General features: G+C 42.0%; 1 protein-coding gene and 1 long non-coding RNA gene across 3 annotated transcripts in view; one reads left to right on the top strand and one right to left on the bottom strand.

Annotated features, from left to right (window-relative positions):
- Positions 1–8,590: 8,590 nt before the first annotated feature.
- LOC134219683 (mitogen-activated protein kinase kinase kinase 11) overlaps positions 8,591–25,610 on the top strand; it is a 91,562-nt gene continuing 74,542 nt past the window's right edge. For both annotated transcript variants that reach the window (XR_009981638.1, XM_062698501.1), the window contains exons 1-2: positions 8,591–8,629; positions 8,791–9,730. Coding sequence is in view for 1 of the 2 variants with exons in the window: in XM_062698501.1 (XP_062554485.1) it covers positions 9,049–9,730 (682 nt within the window). In the remaining variant the exon portion in view is untranslated. The remainder of the gene's footprint in view (positions 8,630–8,790; positions 9,731–25,610) is intronic.
- LOC134219687 (uncharacterized) lies at positions 22,289–22,902 on the bottom strand. Its single transcript, XR_009981640.1, has 2 exons — positions 22,799–22,902; positions 22,289–22,406 (listed from the first exon to the last, which is right to left on the bottom strand). It is a non-coding gene; the product is annotated as an uncharacterized LOC134219687 (long non-coding RNA).

The raw sequence follows: 25,610 nt of genomic DNA on the forward strand, positions 1-25,610 counted from the left end.
CGCGACGGTGAACGAATTTTCACCAGCCCAGTCGATTCCGCAACGTTTTACACTTCACTGTACCACAGAAAGATTGCGTTTTCAATGACCACTGCTGGGGAAAATTCGTGACGACGTTCCCTGAAAGCTTTCCAGATCAATACTCGGTACGCTCTCAGATGGACCATTGTACGTACATGGCGCACTTGATGAAAAGGATGCTATTAGAAGCAGCCAGCAGCCCGTCTGCCAGCAGAGACCAACAGAAACATGTGTGGATGTGTAGCCGTGGTGGCGGCTTCAGCCAATGCCTTAGAAATCGAGAGAATTTGCTCCATCCAATAAGGGAACTGTGAACAGAGAGGCGTTTGTTCCACATTGTTGGGTAAAATTATGCTTTCAAAGGATTCCACGGTTTGTGGTTTTATATATCTACAAATTGCACGCCTTTTGAAGCTTGAAGATTTGTGTCGATTATTTTAAAAGAGTACACTACCTAGTTCAAGTCGAATAGAATAATTCCAGAAAATGGCATATTAATATTCATTGGCCAGGATGAAGAATCACTCCACCGTGCAACCGGTAGTACCATTCACGCTCTCTCTTCGCTTCTCTTTATTCGATTTGGGGATGGTGTTTATCCTTGTGCGAAACGCGAGTCCTTTGCACGGAGCAAAGATAAAAGCGAAGTGGTTCTCGCGGCGATTTCGGATGCTGCTAACTGATATCATAAGAGTGCTTAGGATAAAAGGCGAGTCCCGTATCAGTGTGGGTGATTGTTTTGCATTTTTATGTAGGGCTTAACAGGATGCACGCTGTGGAAGTTTGTGTGCTGTCAGGATAACTGCGAGTTCGAGCAAAAAACGACAAGAACCGCATGTTTTGTGCAATTTCTCAATGGGAAACGGTAATTCACGTAACTATGGGGGCTGGAAAGGTCTAATCCCCCTTCAGAAAATGTTAAGACCCCTTAATTTCGTTGTGTAAATTGGCTATTAATAATATAAAATATTGATATGCTGAACTTCCTAAAACGAAAATGTCTTTCTTTTGGATTGCATTTCCGAATCTCAAACTTGGCTTTGCTTGAATATTACACATTTTTGCCTTTCGCGTTCACTAAGCATACATATTGGCTCTTTTTGCCTTTTGCGTATACTAAGTATACGTAAAGGCTATAGGATCACTCCAAAAGCGAACTTTTGATAGAAGGCTCAGAGACCCATAGTGTTATATACCAATCGACTCAGCTCGACGAATTGAGGTGATGTCTGTTTGTGTATAGGGGAAAGTGGGGAGACTTGATCCCCGGGGAGACTTGATCACCCCCTGTTTTATCGAGAACTAAAGTAGTTTTGTTCTAGCGTATTTTTTAGTAAAGATCCTCTAAACAAATGACCTTTATGTGGTGAGTTATTTTTTGGATTGACAACCTTATTTATTCTGCAGGGCGGTTTGTATGTTTTGACCTTCCCAAAGATTTTTTTAATAGCCACGCAAAATTTGAACAACTTTTCATAACAATCACCAAATGCTTTCGTTTTTTCACAGCACAAAGACATAAATATGCTTAATGATCTGTACTGATGAAAATGTCAACATTCCATCAAAGTTTTAGGATATTTGGATTTAAAGTTATTGCCTCAATATGGGGACACTTGATCCCCCATTAGTCGCCCATACAAAAATTTGGCGGAAAAAAAAATTTGAATCTTTTCTCAGGCTTCTATTTTTTTGTAGATTTGACAGATTTGATGAAGTTTTGGCAGGAAAAAATATTTATTGCGTTAATATCATAGAAAGGGGATCAAGTCTCCCCAAATTTAAAAATTGCATGTGCTGTCGAATTTAATAACAAAAATCGTTCATGTATACGCACAGCAATTCGAAAATTCTGCGTATTTTGAAGGAAAAATATTTTAAAAATCTGAGTGCACATTTCTAATTTTATCAAAGCAAGATCTTGGAGAGGGATCAATTTCCCCAGAAAATTTAAAAATTCGAATTTGACAGCACTCCAAAAAATCGATTGTGTCTGGTTTGATGAGGTTGAGGTTATGTTTCGAACTTTTAAGGTGTCAGGTCTACCACCACTTATACTGTGTCCAATTTGCCCCATCAGGTGAATATTTTTTAAAACTGTTTGATATATTGTAAAAATCACGAAAACTTATCACAAATAGATACCAAAATACTGTAACTGTTTTGGGGATATCATTCATTTATTTAGCTAACATCTAAACAGATAACACTGAATCAACATTTTGACGCCACAATACATGGTTCGAGACAAAATCTCTCCATCCTTGATTGCGCTCCACGCTCGCCAAGTCGTTCTGTAACTGGTCAGCCCACCATTTCGCCCGAAGAACGGAGCACTCATATGTTTGAGCTCAAGATTCAGGATGCTGTCGAAGCTGGGGCCTTCATGTTCTTCGATGATTTGATATACGCCGTCAATTCGCCAGCTGTTATCTCCAACTCCTACGAGAAGTCGTTGGGAATAAGATGGATGTTGTTAGCATGCTCGTTAACGGCTGCTTCGTGTAGACAGATGATGTTCTGTCCAAGATTGTGGGAGCTGATGAAGTGACGACCTATTTCGGTAACCTTCTCTGCAGGAGTTATCAAGCGATCCTTAGAGCCATAACTGTCTGATGGAAGTAAAGGTGGAATGGGCCGATGCTTAGATTTTAGAATTTTAGTTAGCTTCCAGAACGACTTATTACAGTCTGGGAGAGCGCGGATCTAAGAGAAATTACTATTTCTGAGGTCCACCATTCTGACCTGGATAATTTTGGTCATGCGATTGCACAGGGTATTAAGCGCAGTACGTTGGTACTGCCTGCGAGTGACATTTCGCATTCGGATCATAAAATCTTTGGTGAGTGTATCGATGACTAGGGTGTTGCTTACCTGCTGGGCCTTTGGCTAGAGGGCTAGAGAGAGCGCCTCCTGATAGTCGATGTTCTCGTCCACGCACCTTTGAAACTGACCCCAGTCGATTTGGTGATAGCTACGCCGGATTAGCTCGTGCCGATTTACCGAAGTTCCAATTTCCGCCATCACCGGATAGTGGTCCGACCTGAGCTCCTAGAAGACGACCGGCTGGGAGACAGACGTGATCGTTCATATTCGTGATAAAGATGTGGAGCGTTGCATGGGCCCCGGACCGGCTGTCAAGGCTCAGGATGGTGTAGTGGCCTTCAAGCTCGTCGTTGCACCAGACGATTCCGTTCCGGTTTGAGAAGGTGTTTCCCTACGATTGGTGCTTTCATCGGCAATTATGTACTGCCCATGCCGCCGAGTCAGCTTGACTATATCCCTTTGTAGTTCGGCCGACTTTGGCTTGTGTGGGACAGTAACAAACGATGAACGGTAGCAGGCAGCAGGCGATATTGCTCCGCAAGGCGATTGCCACTCCTCTCCCTCTGGAGTATGTTCGATTGAACCTCACCAGCCTAAAACCCGGAATTGTTGCACTTACCTCGGGCTTCAGATGGGTTTTTAGAAATGAAAGTCGCGTCAATCTCCTTCTCCTCAAGGAAATCGTTGAGCTCGACGATTTTGCTATTAAACGAGCAATCGTTCCAGTTTGCCAGACCCAATTTGGAAGCTATTTTCATTGACGAAAAGGCCCAGAGGTTAGATCTAGTCGACCCGTGATTTGCAGCTTCGAAGTCGAGTCGCAAGTTGGCTGAATATTGGTGCCAGCTGCTCCGGGGTGTAGAGCGGAGCGGAATCCTCCGGGGGTAGAGGATGCTCATCATGCTGCCGGCGTAATCCAGGAGGAGGGAGCGGGGGCCATTAGCTGGAGGATGGAACCGCCGGTGCTGGAGCTTGAACCAAAGCAGGTGCTGCTGCCAGTCGCTTGTGCGGTTGTAACGGTGGAAGGATCGATATCGCTTGACGAGGAGCCGCGATGGCCGGATAGTTCACCTCGTTGACTACAGGAACACTCACTTTGGGCAGCCCTTTGTGGTGACCCGATGTTTATCGCCACAGTTGGCGCACTTGGGATCGGTCGCCTCCATCTTGTCCCACTCGTCATTCGGATGGTATTCGCCACACTTATTGCAGCGCGGCTTCGTGCGGCAGTTCCTGGTGCCGTGCCCGAAGTTGAAGCAGTTGGTGCAGTGCGTGACATCGCGGTGCACAGGCTGATATCGCTTCCAGTCAACGACGGTGTAATTTATAACGCCAACCAGCTTCAGGTCCTTCCAGGTGGTGGAGCAGTGCTCCAGATGGATTAGGTAAAGCTGGTCGCGATATGTTCTCGCCTTGTCGTGCCGAGCGATCTCGTGTACAGCTACTGGCTTCATCTTTTCCTTCTCCATGTTGTTGAGGCGGAAAATGCCTGGTAGACGTTAAGAAAATTTTGTATATCTAAAAGTTTCCTCGATTGGAGCAGGAACCGAACCCTCAGGCGTTTTTCAAATTTTAATGTAATGTAAATGTTTAAAATTATCAGCAAAAGGTCGGACTTCAACGAAGTACATATGTATTTACATTTTTTAGTTTTGATGATCAGAACGTAGTAAGAAGCAATAGAGTAAGAGATTTGGGAGTAATATTGGATTCAAAACTAACTTTCATCGATCATTATAACTTAATTGTAAGCAAATCCAACAACATGTTAGGTTTTATAAAACGATTCTGTTACAATTTCCAGGACCCATACACAATAAAAACACTATATACAGCTTATGTAAGGCCAATCTTAGAATATTGCAGCATAGTTTGGTCCCCATTTTCAGCTATTCATGCCAACAGAATTGAGTCAGTTCAAAAACAATTTTTATTATATGCACTACGAAAGTTAGGGTGGACCGAATTTCCACTGCCACCATATGTAGCACGTTGTAAGCTCATCAATATTCATTCACTGAAAGTGCGTCGAGATTTAGCAATGGTAACTTTTATAAACAATATTGTTTCAAACAGAATTGACTCAACGGAGCTATTATCAAAACTTAATTTTTATGTTCCATTACGATCTTTACGACATCGTCAAATATTCTCCGTAAATTATCATCGAACAAACTATGCAAAAAATGGCCCAATGAATCAAATGATGATCACTTATAATAAACATTGTGACACTATTGACTTATCGATGTCCAAAACACAGCTGAAACAGATCTTCTCTCGTATTATAAGCTAATGACACTTTACAATAAGTTTAAACAGTATCAACATTATTTAATGTTATTTAGAATAGTTAAGAATACAAATGTAAATAGGTCTACAATTATGATTGACGACAATAAATAAATAAATAAATAAATAAATTTAAATAATATATTTACAGGTCATGTAAAAATGGAAAATGAATTTTTATTATTTTGTTAAAAAAAATCTATATGTAACGAGATAATACTATACACACTTAATTCATTTCACCGTATTCGGTAAATTTTACCGAAATCTCAACAGCAGAACTGTTCGGTAATATATTTTACAGATTTTTTGTAATTTTTTCTATTGCTCAACTGTCAAAATCACCGAAAATCAGTTAAATTATTTACCGAACAGTTCTGCTGTTGAGATTTCGGTAAAATTTTACCGAATTCGGCGATTTATTTTAAGTGTGAGTAACGCAGCGAATGATAAAAAAATATGTGTCATCACGCTGCTGTACGCGTACAACATGGTACGTGTATCACTGTATAGAAATCATATGTCTGTCGATAGTATAAACGAAAGGATCGCACTCCATGCCCCCCGGATAACATACTTTTCAGCTTAGATTAATAATACATAGATACACCACTCAAGGTGAACACCGGGCAACAAAACAGCAGCGCTATTCACACAACTACCGGTCATTGGGTGAACTAGTTGCTCCCTGCTCATTTCACGCTAACAAGAAACAAATCGAGAGTACTTTTTCAATTGAGACTATTTGTTGAAAGGATGTATTATATTTTTCTAATGTCGCATTCGTTAATTCCCAGTGCAAACGTAGGTTCGCAGCAGTTCCAGCATAACTTCTGTCGTTTTTTTATTTACACAGGTTGAATTTAGTTTAGCACTAGTCTAAACCTCAAAACACGCAATTAAACACTGTTATTTTAGTTTTGCACCTGATTCGCCAATACAACTATGTTGCAATTGCCAAAACCATATGGATGAAATAAACAAGTAGAAGGGAAAACAATCCACGAAAAAGACAATCGTTCTAGACCTAGTACAAAATACCTAAGAAATTTGTTTGGCAAATATTCATAAGCTTATTTGGGATTTTCTCCCATGCGAATCTATTTTGATTAAATTTGGAAGTTAGAAGAAACTTAAGAATTCCTTTTGAAACATCTAAGAAACTACCGTTGGGAATCTTTATATGCGGTCAGAAAAGTATCTTTTAGAAATTCCAAAATGAATTCTTTCTGGAATGGTTTCAAAGTTCTTCCAGAATTCGCTCGAAAATTCTTCCATTGATTGTTTTGAGAGTTCCTTAAGGAATTATTGCGGGAGAAGTTCCAGGAATTCCTTCAAGCATTCTTGTTGAAATCTTCCAGGAACTCATTGGGGATTTTTTCAGGCATTCATTAATAAATTCTTCAAGAATAATTCCAGGCTGTGTTATAAAATGTCATTGGCATGCCACTTGACTTATTTATTCAGAGCTTTTGTAGAAGCCTGATTCATTTATGAAGCCATAATCCTTGAGTAGCCCAATATTTTTGTCCAAAAGTGCATGGCTCTAATACCAAATCTCTGGTTAGAGAGTGGAATCCCTCCAAAATGTCACCTGTCATTTGACATAATGTTACAGTGAACGTTCGCTAATTGGGTTTTTTCTAGTTGGGGCGCTTTTTAGTTGGGGGTTCGATAATTGGGGCGAAACCCAATTAAAAGCAGCTATACGTCAGAATGTGATGTCAAAAACGCGTTGACGTCTTGTTTCCGTGTTTGGCTGGATCGATATTTTCTGGCGCGTAAAATTTTCTTTTGTTCAATGCAAAAATTAAACAACATTGACGCTTGTCAAAGCGCCCCAATTAGCGAACGGCATTCGCTAGTTGGGGTGAGGTCGTGCCCCAATTAGCGAACGATCACTGTAAATGAATGATATTTTGCCAAAACGAAATACGAAAAATAACTTAATTTGTGAACTAGCCTGATGTTGGTTCAAAATCGGTCGGTTCAGCCAAACCTAAAAACAAATTTTTGACGACTTTAGTTTTAAATTTTGAAAATTGTAATAGTAAGAGACGTAAAAAACATGGGGTTCTTAGGGATAGTTGACCTTAAACATATCATCGGTTGAGCGATCAATTGGAAATTCGGGGGAAATCTTAGGTACATTTTGCTGTTGGAAGCCAAAATACATGTGATAAGCCGTTTGGCCCAAACTCACAATTGTAACCAACCAGAATGAATTAATCCTGCATTCCTTCTCGAATACAACCTGTTGTGAACAAATCGAATAATGCTAAGTACCCAAAAGTGTGTCTCAATATGTTTCCATATATAAAATTTTTGAACTATTGTACTTTTTACAATATGCGAGTTGTCATGTTACGAAATCTGATTTGAGACCTGGAGGTTTAAGTAAATTTATTAATTTTGAGTTGCTTTAACTTCAATTTAGGTAAACGGGTTTGACCGTGCAAGTTTTAAATGTCAATTTGAATTGTCAAACCAAAATGCGCCCGACTGTTCTGTTTCTGAATGCGCACCCCACTGTGTTTATTACACCCAACGACCGATAGAGTGTTGTTTCTAGAGGCCTGAATAAGAGAAACGCGGATAGGTATGTGCCGCCAATCGAACCGTCAAAAACAGCAGCCAATCGAGCAGGAGACCTGTCAAGCAGCCAAAATATTGGCTCAAATACTGAAAACGGCCAAATTCGATTTTATGCAATTTTTAAATAAACAAAATTGAATGTATTTTACATTAGTTTGCAATAATATATGCAAGTCATTTATAGATTATGAAATAAAATTCCATTGTTTATTGGATTCTATTGTTAGGTGGTGTGGACACATAAAATAGCGGATTGTGAGATTTTGTCTACATAAACCATTTCTTCCTTTTCATGTGTTGTTCTTTGATGAAGAAGATTGAATGCAGTGTTGGCAGAGTCATATTTTCTATCCGCGTTTCTCTTATTCAGGCCTCTAGTTGTTTCCTATGGATTACAAGCAGGGATGCCACAGTGAGCAATCTATGTATTAATTATCTAAGTTTTCAGCTAGTTTCAACACACCACACCAATTGTATGGCTTTTATATACAGTATCCCTCCGCTCATCCGGACCTCGCTAGTCCGACGACGTTTAGAATTTTAGTTATACAGAATTAGTATTTAGTATATTTATACAGAATCTATAAAACGTTGAGTATCGTGTATGCCGAAGGCGCAAAGCAGGAGTCCAAATATTTGAGCGTGTCCTGTATAATTGCTGTAGTTAACCAAGACAACACTCACGTTGTGCAAAATGAGTAGCGGGTGCACAAACCTTTTTGCTTGATGATTTTTCCGACCGAATTAATTGTCTTGCGTATTGTACCTACCGTCACGTAAACGTCATTCGTTCGCTACCAACCTGAACGCACGAAATAATGATTTTGTTCGTATCAAGGCTGCCATATGTTATCAGTACTGATCTGTTTATGTTTTTTCCGGCATATGTTTTCTGGTACCGTTCTTCAGTAATATAGTAAATTTAATATGCAAGAGAGTTCGCAAATCAATATGTTTATTCTCAATTATGTAGTAACATCTAACACATTAGTGAGAACCATAAAATACCAAATTCAACTTAAATGAAATGTCACGTATTATTTTGATTCGTCCCAGATTGTTTGGCAACACCGGTGTCAAATATGGTTGCTGAAAACAGCAGGAGAAAAATATTGCAAATGATGTAGTTTTTGTTAAAATGAGTGCTAATTTTTGCTTATTCCTACAAGAAAAATTGTGCAACGCGTAGTGAAAAGTGCGAAAAATTGTGCAAGCTTGTCGGCTTTGCCGGAAACCACTTCAGTGCGAATAAAACACGTAATGTTTTTGTTGTTTTGAATTGGGGTCGCGAAACAGAAAAAAAAATCGCATCGAATGTTGATAGTTCCGGGAAGAGGCAGGAAGAAACAGAATCCGCAAAGAGCTCCGGCGGTCGAAATGTCTCCCCTATGGACGGCAAAGTATGACTACCAGGCGAAAGGCGACGATGAACTGTCGCTGCGTGTCGGGCAGATCGTTTTTGTGCTGTCGATGGACAGCATCATTTCCGGTGACGAGGGTTGGTGGACGGGCAAAATCGGTGAAAAGGTTGGGATTTTCCCATCCAATTTCGTCACGAATGAAGATCCAACAGTGTTGAACGTGCAGCCATTGGAGATAAAGTTCGAAGAGCTCGAGTTGAAGGAAGTGATCGGAGTTGGTGGTTTCAGTAAAGTACACCGTGCCTTTTGGAATGGCGAAGAGGTGGCCGTGAAGGCCTCCCGCCAGGACGAAGATATTGACGGAACACGGGAGAATGTGTTAAAGGAGGCAAAACTGTTCTGGTCGTTGAAGCATCCGAATATTGTCGAGCTGAAAGGGGTGTGCCTGGAACAACCAATTCTTTGCCTGGTGATGGAATATGCACGAGGCGGTTCGCTCAATAAGATCCTGGCAGGAAGGAAGATTCCACCGGATGTTCTGGTGGACTGGGCTGTTCAAATTGCCAGAGGAATGAAGTATTTGCACTGTGAGGCACCTATCTCGGTCATTCACAGGGACTTGAAAAGCTCCAATGGTAAGTGATGATTGCCCAACTGAGTATTCTATCCTATCTCATTGTTTGCATACAGCCAATTTTGTTTTGGTAAAGTGATCATATTTTAAGTTTTGGGTATTGAAATTTTACATGCGAAATCTCAAAATTCAACAAAGTTGGACATATCCTTAGTAAAATAAATTTCAAACGGCTACTTATTTTTTCTAATTCGAGTTTTTTCTTGATAAAATGGACTGGTCCATTATTGTCATGGAAGTACGAGCTCGGTGGTTTAGTGACTACCGCTTCTGCCTTATTAGCAGGAGGTCGTGATCACAGGCTCGACCATTTCCTACTTTGTATTTCTATCTTAGTTCTTTCTGTGTTTCACGTTCTACCAAAACGATTCCTACTGTCATAACCTTCCACACAATCCCAATATCTCCCGTGGCACATATGAGAGGTCGTAGAGTTCTCTGCATCTTTCTTAAATAGGTGTCCAACTAACTATCCTTCCCATTCCACAGCATTCGCTTTTTTAAGGCTTATGGAAAGGCAAATATTGATGGTAGTTCCTAATAGTTTCCATGCGTGAGCTAACAATATTGGTGTTTTGTCCGGAACAGAATACTTCCGAAAGAATATTGATTTGACTTTTCGTGGAAAAGAACTATATAGATATCTTTATTGCTGTGGCGTTTCCCTATCCTCAATCTACCTGTGAACTGGATTAACTTAAATTAATTAATTAACTTAAAATTTAAAGATTTTTTGTGCGGAAATGTATAGAATGACTAGATTTTTATTTTTCAAACTGATGTTCATCTTCGGGAATACCGTTTGGTGTAATTCCTTCTGAAATGGATATGCTAAAACTATCATAGATTATTGTGAGTGGGGTTGGTTTTAGCGCATTATTAGTTGATGACGTAACATTCCATTGCGCCTTTTGAGCTTATACAACGTGATACATTTCTTGATAAATGTCATGTACTTCGCCCGAAGCTTCATGACAAGGAGTAATTTTTTCCGCTTAGATGCGTTCGTCACGATCCTCGCACATAGGATACGTTTGCGTTGCGTTTGAAATATTTCTCATGAAAAAAACTGTCAAACGCAACACAAACGTATCCTTTGTGAGGGACTCTTGAATGAGTTCCTTTTTTCCATTTGTTTTTATTATTATTGACCTTATTTCTTATTTCAGTTTAAGAGATACCGCATTCTTGCTTATCACATTTTATCATTCTTCTCTTTGTTATTTCTAACATATTTTAATTATTTCTTTGCATTTTATAATTTGAACTTCTGTTTCTTTTTGAAATTTTAATCCTACATTTAATATCTAATACTGGTGGTTTGCCATTCTGAAACTAAGGCCCTGGTTTGGTGTCGAGTAGCATATCCTAGCCTTTTTGCGATGGGGTCGATTCATGCTAGTCGATAGACTGTTGTACTGCCGTTCTACGCATAATTGTCCCATGTTACCTTTGATCAAAAATTCAAAACAAAACGAGTCGATTTTGTCCCACTATTTTTAGAATCGAATAAATATGAAAAGCTGACCAATATTTTGTAGCCTTCGCTCCATGGCTTAGATGATAAATCATTAATTACCAATCAATTAAAGAATTTTAAAAAGAATCGCGCCAAAATCTAGCCTAGCACGATACGATCAAAGTGCGGCGTCATTAGGCGCCTGCGTGATTAAAGTACTCAGGCAACAGCTCCGAAGGTCAAGTTTATTTGAAATCCGCCGAAGATGTTGATAGAGAAAAGGTCGCGGCTGAACCCGAAACATTAGCGAACGCCTCAGCGTAAGCTTCCAGACTTCCGAACTATTTCAATGAAGTTCGCGGGAAATGCCGAATTCCTGTTCGGCCGAGGTCACCATCCTTAATCTGAGGCTAACAGCTCCAAATTCAATTTCTCCCAAACTGCCAACTGAAGCAGAAGTGTCGCGCCTTTTTGTCCGTGATTCGTTTCTTGTTGAAGTGTAAGTTAAGCAACGTGTTAGATTTTCTTTATTTAATTCTATTTCTTTTTGTTAAGTAGTGTCAAGTTTGCTTAACAAACGTAGTGTGTGCGTTAGGATCAGTTTTGTGCGTTTCTCGAAGAAATTGTCCAGGTAATGTGCTCCGCGTGCTCGTTGTTTCCCGTGCATTGTGTGCATCCGTCGCCGTAGGGGGCCAATCCATCAACACGTTGGTCAAAATTCCAATCGTGGTTGCCAATCGCCACGCATCGTCGCTAATAGGGGTCAGCGAGTGCCGAGCCGCCGATCACCCCCCCCCCCCCTGTGGGTGAATTGGCCACGTCACCAACGGCCATTCAGCGCTGCGAACGCCGATCGCTCTCCACCGTCTACCAAAAGCGCAGCATACCGGTAGGCGAACAACAGTCGGTGAGTCAAGCGATCTCTTTTTTATCGAGTGGGGCGTCCAGTGAGGACGCCTCGGAGAACTTTTTTTGTGCCGACCGTAGGTCGATGACTGACTGAGTTAGGAATTTGGACACGTCCATAATATTTTGAGGTTGGATGTGGAACTTATAAAGCGTGCGCACGTAACGTAATTCGTGAAAGTCCCATCCAACCTCTATTGTCAGACACCCGGGTGTGAAGCTTTTCGTCGTTCGTCACATCGTCGAGGGATGACTGAATGGGAATAGTATTGCTATTTGCATTGAAACTTTTCGTTTCGTCACTGAAATCATTGACACTTGTCTTCAGCGACTGCTTCTGCGATAGAGCATTTGCACATTTTATTCACTCATACATCTATAATCTATATTGCTGTCAAAATGTGCATTTGACAATTAAATTTTCAGCTAAAAGCTTTATTTTTTGACACCGGTGCACTCACACAACCAATCGACATCAGTTGTCAAAAAATCAGGAGTACCAACTTAACCACTATCTCCTTGTCGCCGAATCTGGCGCTGAGTGCTCGGCGCGGAAAGCCATAGGTGGGAATAAAATTTTGGGGCTTATGCGCAATATGGAGTAGAACACAATGCATGAGCACAAGTAGATAGACAGATTAGATAGAAAAAACGCACACACAGGCAGGACAGATGTAGCGCAATAAATGAAACTCGATTGACAAATATAGAACATCCAGCATGCTTCTAAGAAAATGAATAGTAAAATAATAGTAAAAGCGGATTATACTATGGAAATATTATATTATTGTTAAATGTTCTGCGTATAGAGCTAAAGAGAGAAAGTGTTTTCCCGTTGCTTCGGTTCGTTTATGTTGTTTTTGAATGTCTTCCGCGTGGCGGAATTTGACTGTTTGCGCATGCTCTTCCGCGTTGGTTGCGCCTCCGGTGGACATTAGTTGAAGTTATCAGTGATGAAAAGAGAACGTGCAACGTAGCATTGCTGGTTGCAACGTTAGAGGGTATGCGTGATCTCATACCGCACTTTGGAGGAATAATTTGGAAGTTTTGAGATTTATGTTGAGGTGTAGTAGGGTAATTTCCCGAGTTTTTGCGTAGTCAGTAGGCGGGCTGGATCGATCTCCTCTTCGGAGTATTTCAAATGGACTCGCCCTGAGGCAGTCTCAACCGGGCAAATTTAGACGCGTCGTGCGGTCTCCGAATGGAGTGGCGCTTAAGCCGCACGATTTTAAGAGCATCGCCCAGCGCCGACTACAATTTTTGGAAACTAATGAGCGTAGGAAATATTTTTCTGAAACATTAGATGGATCATACTTTAGGAAGACGTTTTCCAGCCAATATTATCGTTAGATGACAAAGTCATTTTTCAGCGGGAAAAATTGACTCGAGTTTAGATTTTCCATCAATTCCAACATGGGGCAACGATGCGTAGAAGGGCAGAGTAGTCTTGGTTCGAGTCGGGAGATTCTACATCATTTTGTAGACCTGGTTGTAGACGGCACGTTTGTTGATGATGGCGGATTATCCGAAGTGTAGATATTATAGACTGAGGATAGGTCCCAGAACGCTGGCTTGCGGGACTCCAGGAATCGGGAATGGATTTGAGAGTGCACCAGCCACACACATACACCGGGAATGTCCTGGTATACAGGTAGCTGTTATTTCAACCAGATAGACTAGGAAGTTTTTAGCATCTTGTGCAACAAGCCGTCGTGCCACACATTACCAAAGCTTTTTCGATGTAGAGAAAAGCCATCACTGCAGTTTTTAACAGTTGCTTGGAACACATGATCTAGTTCGTTACTCTTTGTAGTTGATGAACTGACGAGTGACTATGCATAATTCCGAATTGCTCATCGAGTAGTATGCTGTTCTCGTCAATATGTTTTTTTTTCCTAAGCAATGGAGGGGGAATCTGCTCAACAGACGTCCTGGGTTGGCCAGGAAGTGCGGGGTTAGGGGCCACCTCCAACGAGGCAGGACTGCATCCCCGACCCGCTAAACCGTTTCCATTGCCGCCATGTCCCTTCGGTACAACCAGAAAGTAATGCTTCAAAGGGGGGCCAGTGCACAACGCACCCTCGAGGTTAGCTGCGTGTCCTTGCAGCACCGAACATCGTAACTCGCTTTTTAGAAGAACACCATGGGTATCGTGCCAGCGCGTTGCCGGCTTTCCAGGTGGCCTTACCACGCCCTATGTCCTCGGAAGGTGGGCAGGGTCGACTTCGCGCCTGCTTCCCTCTGCACGACTGGTATCAAGAATGATGATGCCGCGTGCACCCCAAATTGACCTTTCTGCGATAGGGCCTATTCGCCAGCACACAGAGGGACTTGCCGACGCGGTGCATACGCCTGCTCCAGCCTTGACGAGGACCCCTTTCTGTCCTCGGGCTCGGAACCCGCTCGGTTGACCGACGCCGCGAAAGCGACGATACTATGTTGCTCTTCACGCGGCCACTTGTTCGATAAAATGATCGAGTTCGACCACAGAGCACCGGTATGACCCATGAAGCCGACTCCGAACCCTTGGACCACCTCTTATTTGCGCCTGAACTAGCCATTCCTCGAGTCCACGCGCCACCTTCTGTGTAGCTCCGAGACGATTTGGACGATAGCCGATAAAACGGCGTTCCAGCCAACTTCATCTTTACACATCCTCCGGACTAGGTTGTCCGGGGTAGTGTCCAAACCACATGTGGCAAGCATGTGGTCACGCATTGTGCGAAAACGCGGGCACACGAACAACACGTGTTCCGCCGTTTCCTCTAAATCTACGCACACCGGACACTCGGGCGAGGCCGAGTGTCCGAACCGGTGTAGGTACTGTCTGAAGCAACCATGGCCTGTAAGGACCTGGGTCAGGTGGAAAGTGATTTCCCCATGGCGCCTCTTGACCCACGTACCTATCTCCGGTATCAACCTATGTGTCCATCTACCCTTAGTGGAACTGTCCCAAGCACGCTGCCATTTGATCATTGAGGCCAACCTGACAGTCCTACGGATGCCTCTCGTGCCGCGCATTTCGAAGCACTCTATGTCTTCACCGATAACGATGTCAATAGGCATCATACCGGTGATGACGCAAAGTGCATCGTGCGACACGGTACGGTACGCGCTCGCAACTCTTAGGCACATGAGCCTATACGTACTTTCTAACTTCGTTCTGTAGCAGTTAATACGCAGGTCCGGTCCCCAGTATGGACAGAGCAACGCTAGCCAGAAGCTTGCGCTTGCTGGCATAAACCGCAGAGCTATTGGACATCATCCGGGACAATGCCACTATAGCTGTGGAGGCACGCTTGCAGGCGTAATTGACGTGGCTACCAAAGGTGAGCTTATCGTCGATCATTACCCACAAGAGTTTGATGGATCGTTCAGAGGTGACCGTGCAGTTGCCTGCCCTTATCACCGGTTGTTGCTCCGACTTTCGGTTGTTAACAACAACCACCTCAGTCTTGTGATGAGCCAGTTCTAACTTCCTGGAACTCATCCACTCCTCCACAATTGCGATCGAGTGGGCTGCAGTCATCTCCACCTCTTCGATCGATTCGCCGTAGACCTCCAGCGTAATATCGTCAGCGAAGCCGACGCCCACCGGGAACTTCAACCTCAAGACACCGTCGTACATGACGTTCCATAACACCCGACCCAGTATGTAACCTTGCGGAATCCCTGAGGTTATGTCAACGCACTTCCGACCCGCCTCCGTGTCGTATACCAGTACTCGATTCTGGAAGTAGCTTCCGAGAATCTTGTACAGGTACTCGGGAATTCCAAGACGCAGGAGCGCATCTGCAATAGCTGCCCAACTGGCACTATTGAAAGCATTCCTCACGTCGAGAGTCACTACTGCACAATAGCGAACTCTCCTCCTCTTACGCTGGAAAGCTATCTCCGGGGATTTGGTAACCGACAAGATAGCGTCTACGGTCGACTTACCCTTTCGGAAGCCAAACTGGTTACTCGATAGACCATCCGCACCCTCCGTGCGTATCAACAATCTGTTGAGGATGATCTTCTCGAGCACCTTTCCCGCCGTATCAAGCAGGCATATTAGTCTATATGCCGACGGATCCCCCGGTGGTTTTCCCGCCTTTGGCAATAGGACCAAGCTCTGCCTTTTCCATGCTTCAGGGAAGACTCCCTCGTCCAGACCACTCTGCATGACAGATCTGAACATCTCGGGAGCCTCAGCAATGGCTGCTTTGATGGCCAGGTTCGGAATACTATCCGGTCCTGGCGCCTTACCTACACTAAGGGACTGTGCAATCCCCGCAAGTTCCGCCACCGTTACTCTTCCCTCGTCGGCCACCCTGGCCCGTGGCAGCTCCACAAAGGGAGGCCAGGGACTTGGGTCGTGATGTGGGAAGAGCCCCGCGATGATCCTCTCCAGCATCTCTGGAGACCGCTCTGTAGGGGCCATCGCCCCACGTGTCTTGGCCATTACGACCCTATAGGCGTCACCTCATGGATTCGCGTTGGCACTTTGACACAGGCCCTCGAAGCAGGCTTTTTTGCTTGATCTAATCTCAGTCTTCAGAGCGGCTCTAGCAGCCACGAACGCCACCCGTCGTTCAACACGCTCCTCTTCTGTGCGTGCTCGTTGCATCCGCCTCCTTGCCCGTAGGCAGGCGCGGCGCAGGTTCGCAATTGCTTGAGTCCACCAGTAAGCCGGTGGTCTCCCATTCCTAGGGTGGACTTTCCTAGGCATGGTGGCATCGCATGCACGTGAGAGTACTGTTACCAGCTGCTCGCCGCTAAGACCGAGAGTATTGTGCTCACGGCGGAGCGCTTCCTTAAACACCTCGTCGTCGAAGTATGATGTCTTCCACATACGAGGACTAGGCCTCGCCCCTTCTTCCGTCCGCTGAATGCTGGTCGTGTAGTCGATACTGTAGCGAACCGCCAGATGGTCGCTGTGAGTGTAGCCATCATCTACCCTCCAGTTCGAACTACTCGTTTGGCCAGGGCTCCAGAACGTAACGTCGATAATCGACTCGGCACCGTTCCAGCTGTAGGTACTTTTGGTACCGACATTAGCCAAGTCCACATCCAACATGGCCAGTGATTCCAGCAGGATCTGCCCCCGTTGATTCGTGGATCGGCTTCCCCATTCCACGGCCCAAGCGTTGAAGTCCCCCGCTATCACCACCGGCCTACGCCCCATCAAGTTAGCCGTCAAACAATCTAGCATTCGACCGAACTGCTCGATCGACCATCGAGGAGGCGCATAGCAGCTGCAGAAGAAGACCCCGTTGATTTTGGCAATGACGAAGCCCTCGTGTGTCGCAGACACGAACTCTTGGACTGGGTATTTCCCCGTTGTCCATATCACCGCCATTTTAGACCCATCGGTGACCCAATTACCGTTCCTGGCGGGTACCCGGTAAGGATCAGCTATGATGGCGATATCCATCCCCCATTCAGCAAATGTCTGACACAGCAGTTGCTGGGCTGCATCACAGTGGTTCAGGTTTAGCTGCGTTACTTGCACTGTGATTTTGCAGCACGCTTAAACGCCGGGCACTTTGAACCCCCATGGGGTGCTTGCTGTTCGCAGCTTTGCTGGAACATATCAAACAGTTGGGAGGGTTCGTGCAGCATTGTGCCTTATGTCCCTCCACTCCGCAGCGTCGACAGAGCTTGCTTCTGTCAGGGCCTTTGCAGTTCCATTGCTTGTGCCTCGGTTCCAGGCACTTGAAGCAAACTTCGGGTTGTTCATATATGCCCACAGAGCATACCGACCACCCCACGCTCCCTAACTTGACTACCTTGGAGGCGTCCGCTGCAGGTAGCCGAACCAATGCTACCTGTGTCCCTGCCGGACCTTTCCGTAGCCGAATGGCTGCGGTGGACTGTGGACTGTCGCCGCAGTGCCGTGACGAGCTCTTCGACTTCGGTGATCTCGTCCAGGTATTTAACCCTTAGATTCACCTCCGTCGTGAGTGCCCTCACCTTGACCGTCTCGCCTAGGACTTCTTCCGCCAACTTCTTGTAGGTGGCGCCCTTTTGCGAGACGCCCCGCTTTAGCTCGAGGATCATCTCACCCATCCGGGTACGTCTTGTTCGTTGTTCGACGTACGTCGGCGCCGAGTTCACTGAGCTTGACGTCACTCCTCATCGCCTTCAAGACGTCCGAGTACTTAGCCTCGTCCGTTTTGATGACTAGGGCATCGTCCCTGGAGCGATTGGCGCCTACCCTAGACTTCTTGCTACCCTCATTCGCCTGGGCCTTCTTTTCGGCCCTTGACGTCTTCGGTTTCCTTTTGTTCTTGACCAGGGTCCATGAGGCGTCATCCCCCTCTATTTACCTGGTCTGGGGCGGCTGAGAGCTCTCAGCCTGCCGTAACCCCTTACCACCGTCTTTCCTGGGTGGACGGACCTTTCCAGGTCCTTCCTCTCCCGGTTTTGGAGGTACCTGGCCGGGGTTCAGCTTACCAGTCCCATTACCCTTGTTCGGGGTAGTAACCCTCCGCGTTTTGGGGCGGCCCCCAGGGAGCTCATCCCCTGGAGACTGTCTCCCCCGTTTTTGTGTCTGCTCCGTTGGAGCAGTCACCCTCGACGTGCCCGCGAATACTTGAGCCTCAGTCTGGGTAGACTTTGGCACCACCGTCTTCGCTGGCACGCCCTCGGTCGATTCAACCTTGCCCAAATCCGCGAATTCTTGAGCCTCAGTCTGGGTAGATCTCGACTCCACAGATTTCACGGGTTCGCACTTGGCCGTCTCGACCGCCGTTTCCAGCTTGGCGTCCAACATCGACTTTCGAAGTTTCAGCAAGCACCTCTTGCGAAGGGGTTGTCGCCTACACTACTACCACTAGTTGAAGAATTGCCTAGGTTTTCCATTTTGGTCCCACGAGTTGCTCGGGAAAAGAGGTCCGCCACGCCAGAGCCCAGCATGACGCGGTAAGGGACAATTACTCGTCAATATGTGCCATGATTCTTGTGTAAATCTTCTTCTTCTTTTTCATTGGCATTACATCCCACTTCTGGGACATTGTCGCCTCGCCGCTTATTGTTCATTAAGCATTTCCACAGTTATTAAACGCAAGGTTTCTAAGCCAACTTACCATTTTTGCATAGTATGTATTAGGGTGGTTCAAAAAATCGATTTTGCTCCACAGTGCTCATCTGATTCTTTGCCATGTTCTGAGTGTCCTCTGAAAATTTGAGCTCATTTGGATTAAAACTGATTTAGCACAAGCCGTTTCAAGTTTGCATGCAAATTAGTATGGGGAAATTTATTTTTTCATTATACTGTTAATGTCGTTCCCCATTAAGCGCAGGTTAAAAGAAAACCTACATAACTAAGAGGAATACTCAACAGCTTTCACCCAACGAAAATCGCATGTTGATTAATCACCCCAATAATTAGTAATCGATTTTAAGACAGGTTGCGAATCTTCAGTCATGATCGTTAAACTTCTTTGAGGGCATCACTGAAATGTGCAGTGCAACATAGTAGCCTGAATTTGTGTGTGCTATCTTTCGCGCCACGAGCAGCAATGTTGCCTGTTGAGGAGTTATGCAATTAGCTCTAGAAAATTACGGTATAGATTAAATTCGATTACTAATTATTGGGGCGATTAATCAACATACGATTTTCGTTGGGTGAAAGCTATTGAGTATTCCTTTTAGCTGTGTAGGTTTTCTTTTAACCTGCGCTTAATGGGGAAGCGTCATTACCAGTATAATGAACAAATAAATTTCCCCATACTAATTTACATGCAAACTTGAAACGGCTTGTGCTAAATCAGTTTTAATCCAAATGAGCTCAAATTTTCAGAGGACACTCAGAACATGGTAAAGAATCAGATGAGCACTGTGGAGCAAAATCGATGTTTTGAACTACCCTAGTATGTATACCATGATGATACTTTTATGTCGAGTAAATCTGTGCGCCTATTGAAATTTTCCGGCGGCGGCGTGATAGATCATTTTCAGCCAGCGGCTCACATTGGAACAACTCAGCAAAAAGACGGTCAAAACCTCATTGAGGCGTTTAATACAGATTTAGATCCATGATTTTTTCATAGAATGTGTTCAAAAAGCTGCCCGACAAAATCTAGACCGTGAAATCCACTATTATGTTTTAATGCGATATCCGAGCAAAAAAAAAATTTCTTCCACAATTTTTTTTTGTTCGGGTTTTAGACAATGTTTTAGGATATTGTGTTTTGAGAAATTTTACTAAAGATACTGTATGTTTTTCTCCTAATGTTAAGTGTTGAATCGTTGTTTTTCGATATTGCAGTCTTATACTAATATAAAAATCGATTTTGAATATTTCGAAAATAAATATACAACGTTTTGACCCGTGTTATATCACAAAACATTGAATAGCACTGACATACGCTAATCTGAAGATAATATGGCCTTTTTTATTGACATTTCTATCAAATGGAACACATTTATCGGAAAAATAGGTCAATTTCATGAAAAAATATCACCCTTATTGGCACATTTTGGCAGCTAGATTTACGTTATTCAGAAAGCTAATTTTATATAGAAGAAGCCAGTGGCTAAAGCTCAGTTGGGTCTGATGAGGCTCATTGATTTTTGTTCCAATTTTTTAAAGTATTATTTTCGAAAAAAAATAGGTTTTGTTCCACCTGTTCCCAGTTTGTACTACAAATAGTACTAAAAATGCTATAGCTCCCGATCACAAAGAGCCCCATATCCCCCTGAAGATATGGAAGACAGGAATATGCACACAAACATGATAAGTATGTAAAATATAAGCATACTGATTTTCTTGTTTCAATTTAATTTGCCTTTAATTGATTATTAAGCAAATAACTGCTTAAGGTGCAAGTATCTTAACCAATAAGGTATTATACGGGTACAGTACCTATTTTTGGCCATATCTCCATATTCGAGCATTTATTAAACATATTTTAGAAGTTTTGGCGATGTTTTAGCTCTCATACACACTCATACACACACAGATACACTTATTATTTAGCCAAATTTACTTCTAAAACCAATAGTTTTTGTTCGAAAACAATGTTTTTTAAAAGTTGGTTAAATTAGGCACTGAATTATAAGGGTACGCTCACCCCACTTATAGAAATAATAAATAGATCCACAATATGGCCGATGAAATGAGTATATGTTGAGAAAGAGAAATATTTATCGAAAACTACACTGTAAAAATTGGAACAAAAATCAGTGAGCCTCATCAGATCCAACTGAGCTTTAGCCACCGGCTTCTTTTATACAAAATCAGCTTTTAGAATAACGGAAATCTAGCTGCCAAAATGTGCCTATAAGGCTGATATTTAATCAAGAAATTAGACTATTTTTTTCAATAAAACCGTTCTATTTGACTGAAATTCAAATCAGAAAGACCATATTATCTGAAAACGATCGTATATTAGTGCCATTATTTATTTTGTGATATAAAACGTGTTGATATGTTGTATATTTATTTTAAAAATACTGAAAATCGATTTTTATATAAGTTTTGGACAGCAGTATCGAAAAACAACGATTCAACTATTAAAATTAGGAAGAAAACATACAGTACCCGGATAAAAAATATGATTAAAATATCATAAATTTTACTGTTACATCACCAATTAAAACATAGTAATTACCATTGAATGTAATGGAATTTTATCAACTAAATCACATCAGAGACATCAGAGGTTTTGCACGATAAAATGAATGGTAAATGGGATTTTTACAATAAAAATGGGGGGTTGTTATGTATCTTTACAATAAAAATATCGAACATTTTTCATACAAAATTCAGAGCAAAACAATTGATTTAACGGTTCTTCAATGGGATGATTTCGAAGGCCAAAACAATAGAAAATGATGTGCTTCAAGTGTTTTTCTCACATTTTTTTATTGTTTTACAGTAGAAATACAACGGGATTTTAAATACATTTCACTTCAATCTCGACTTCAATATTACAATAAAAATACAATTCAATTTACAATGTTATGGAAACTTTTTCAATTTAAAATAAATTAGATTCCATATAATTTAAATTTAAATTATTAGTGGTATTTTTGAGTCCGTTAATGCTATTCAGACCGAGATTCAGACCGGGATGCATGAACGTAGATTTCGGTCGCCGATGATGCAACCGGCTTTACTCACTGAAGACGCTGTAACTGATGCTACTGTAAAATCATGTCAGAATTCTTACAAAAAGTATAAACCGAAAAGAAAAGAAAAGTTACCTGTTCAATTTTGTATTGTATCCCGTTGGTGATATAGCTCGATGATAGTCGCCGAATGATATTTATTGAATCATCAGTGATGATGGCAAGCAGCAGTGTTTTATCATTACCTCAATTTCTGAAACGGAACAAGGATACATGTTGACAAAAATTTTGCGAACTTCTTCGGCGGTGTAAATCAAGGGACCCCTTCCTAATGGTCTTTCACGTAAAACAAATTAATGTTATTAAGATTTCTAATACTTAATGATATGTATAAGAAAAAACTTATAGTACAATGTATAGGTATGTACATACATTCCAAAACTTATACTTTTCATTAACTTATGAATGTTATTAGCTTTTTGGTATGGGATCATTCATTAGATGGCATTATGAAGTGTATTGCTATCTTCGAATAGGTTGTTGCTTGTGAGGGTTTAATTTATAAGTTTTTTTCTTGACGTGTTGAAAGATTTCTCTCACAACAAAATGATCTGGTATCATGATGATAACACTATAGATACTCACCACGGTACAGCGGCCAATGATCAGCCGTCGCTTGCTCGCATAATCAAATAATAAAAGGAACACTTCGTTTACTTCGTTTTTCTACTAATCAACTGAGACTAGACACAAACAAACTTGTACAAGCTCATCTAAATCCAGTTATTCTCCAAGTAAAATTGTAAGTGAAAGATTTTGTTCATTTAAATTTTTTGAATTTAAATTGATCAGAACATGAATATTTCAAAACCAGCAATTAAAATATATATTTGAAAATCGGTAGAACGTTTTTTCATGTAATAATGAAAGTTATTGTTATTCTATTGTTTTCAATTGTTATTTCATCAACATAATGAATCAATGAAATATTCTTAAATTATATTTTTATTTACTTTAAAACGGATTATCTGATCACCGAGATGGAATACCTTTATAGTTTGTTTAATTCTTGGATGAGCAATATAAAACATAAGCCAACAACTAAAATATTATAGAATGTATCGGTCACATTTAAATGTATTGTACTTTTAAAGGATTTTTACAACCGTGAAAAATCTACAATAAAAGTACAATAGATTGCATTATTTACCATAGAACCAATAGTATTCCAATGGATCATACCATACAAGGTACTGTGAATTTTTATCCGAGTACCTTTAGCAAAATTTCTCAAAACACAATATTCTAAAACATCGTCAAAAACCCGACCAAAAAAAAAATTGTGAAAAAAAAATTTTTGCTCGGGTATCGCATTAAAACATAATAGTGAATTTCACGGTCTAGATTTTGTCGGACAGCTTTTTGAACACATTCTATGAAAAAATCATGAATCTAAATCTATATTCCCCCAGGATTTCTTTCGGAAGTTCCTCCAGGAATTACTCCGGAAGTTCCTCCATGAATTTCTCCGGAAGATCCTCCAGGATTTCCTCCAGAAGTTCCTACAGGATTTCCTCCGAAAGTCCCTCCAGGAATTCCTCCGAAAGTTTCTCCAGGAATTCCTCCGATCGCTCTTCCAGAAATTCCTTCGAAGGGTCCACCAAAAATTAGTTTGGGAAGTTCCTCCAGGAACTCCTCGGAAAATTTCTCCAAAAAAATTTCCCATAACTCCTATACTGCCGTAATCTGGAAAAGTGACGTAACAGTTATTTTACAACATGCATGTTTTCCATTTTTCTGTTAAAGAGCTCGATGAGTAGTACTCGTTAACACCATTTTTGGAAAATGGCGTATACGTCACTTTTTCAGATTACGGCAGTATAATAAAGCTCCATCAAAATTATTCAGGAAGTTTCTTCCTGAATTCTTTAGGATTCTGGAGATTTCTGCAGGATTTTTTCCGGAGCTTTCTGAATCAATTCCATCAAATTGACTTTTTATTAAATAATTTGAATAAACTTATTTCTATCGAGGTACGTTGGCATGTCATGCAATTGCGACAAACTTGGGATACTTGAGAATTTCCTTGAAGGATCAGAAGGACATTTGGGGTCGATTTGTGCAGTGTACCTAATTGATACGCATTTTTGAATTATATATGTATATCTTATCGGTTTTTAATATCGTTTTGAATTTAAAATTGTTGGAAATGCATTTGATACAATATCTACGCGTTTTGTATATTGCCTACTTTCAGGCGTAAGCTCTTATTTATGTTTTGGTGTGTATTTAGGAGTTTTCTAATGCATTTATATGATTTTTAGCCCGAAATCACGCTTTTTAGTATAAAACTTGAAACTATCTTAATTATACAAGGGTCAGATGGACCCCTGGCTACTCCCCTGGACACTGGTCTAGCCACGGTGTCCACTTGGGGTGGGCTCTACAACAGCCTCTTTACAATGATAGTTATTTGTGTTTTACAGGGTCGTTTAAAGAATATTGGGTTCCGGGTAAAGCTTGGTGGACTATCTTCCCGCGTGGTTATTTGGGCAAATTATATACAATTTGGAGGAGGAAGCAAGCAAAAACCTAATATGGAAAATAATGTAATAGTCTGAATAAATTAAGACTACACAATTTATTTCAGACAAATAACAGGCATGAATATAATTTATTGGGGTAATCAAACTTTCAGCTAATTTTATTTATATTATTTTCTTTAACTAGTTTTTAGCGTGTGGGGATAACTATGGTTTTATTTATCACAATGTAGGTACATATTCTTTCGTTGCGGCCGATCGATGATCACATGTTGGTCGACATCAGCAGTTGGTGATAGGGTTGGACAACGATGACGGTGGCGCTGCAAGGGACACTTTCTTCGATGGACAGGGGCTTGACAAAGCTGGGTAGTGTCAAGGGGGCACTTGATTCTTCGTTCCCGTTATTGGCGCGGGAATCATGTGTGACACTGTGGCCGAGTTTAACGATTGGCCAATGTTCCGGGGTCCAGGGAGTGGTTCAAACTCGCGCGCGCACTATTCAATGTGGTCCTATCCGAGCGAGAGACACCAGAGCTGACGGTAATAGTCTTTTCTCAACACCACATTTCACAAAGTGCTTCTAAAATTCTTCAACACAGCACCGTTTCGCTCGTCAGCTCGGACCACTATTTTTTTGGAATCCACTGTTCTATCGTTCGCACCACACTCGCTCGGATATCACTTGGTACGAAAAATTGACCCAAATGGCTTAACGCGATCAGAATGTAGCTTTTGTCATATCACATGGTGTCTGTTCTCTTCTTCTGACCGTTTGTGGTGCAGCCATGAATAGGTCCGTACCTCACTTCACTACGAGAAATGTCTTTTCTGACTTGTGGTGTTCTAGCTATTATATGACCGTAGTTAGGAAGTTTTACACAACTTTTCAAGTTTTAAGTTAGGTTTTAAAT

This window comes from Armigeres subalbatus, chromosome 3 (genome assembly GCF_024139115.2).
Source record: "Armigeres subalbatus isolate Guangzhou_Male chromosome 3, GZ_Asu_2, whole genome shotgun sequence".
NCBI lineage: Eukaryota > Metazoa > Arthropoda > Insecta > Diptera > Culicidae > Armigeres > Armigeres subalbatus.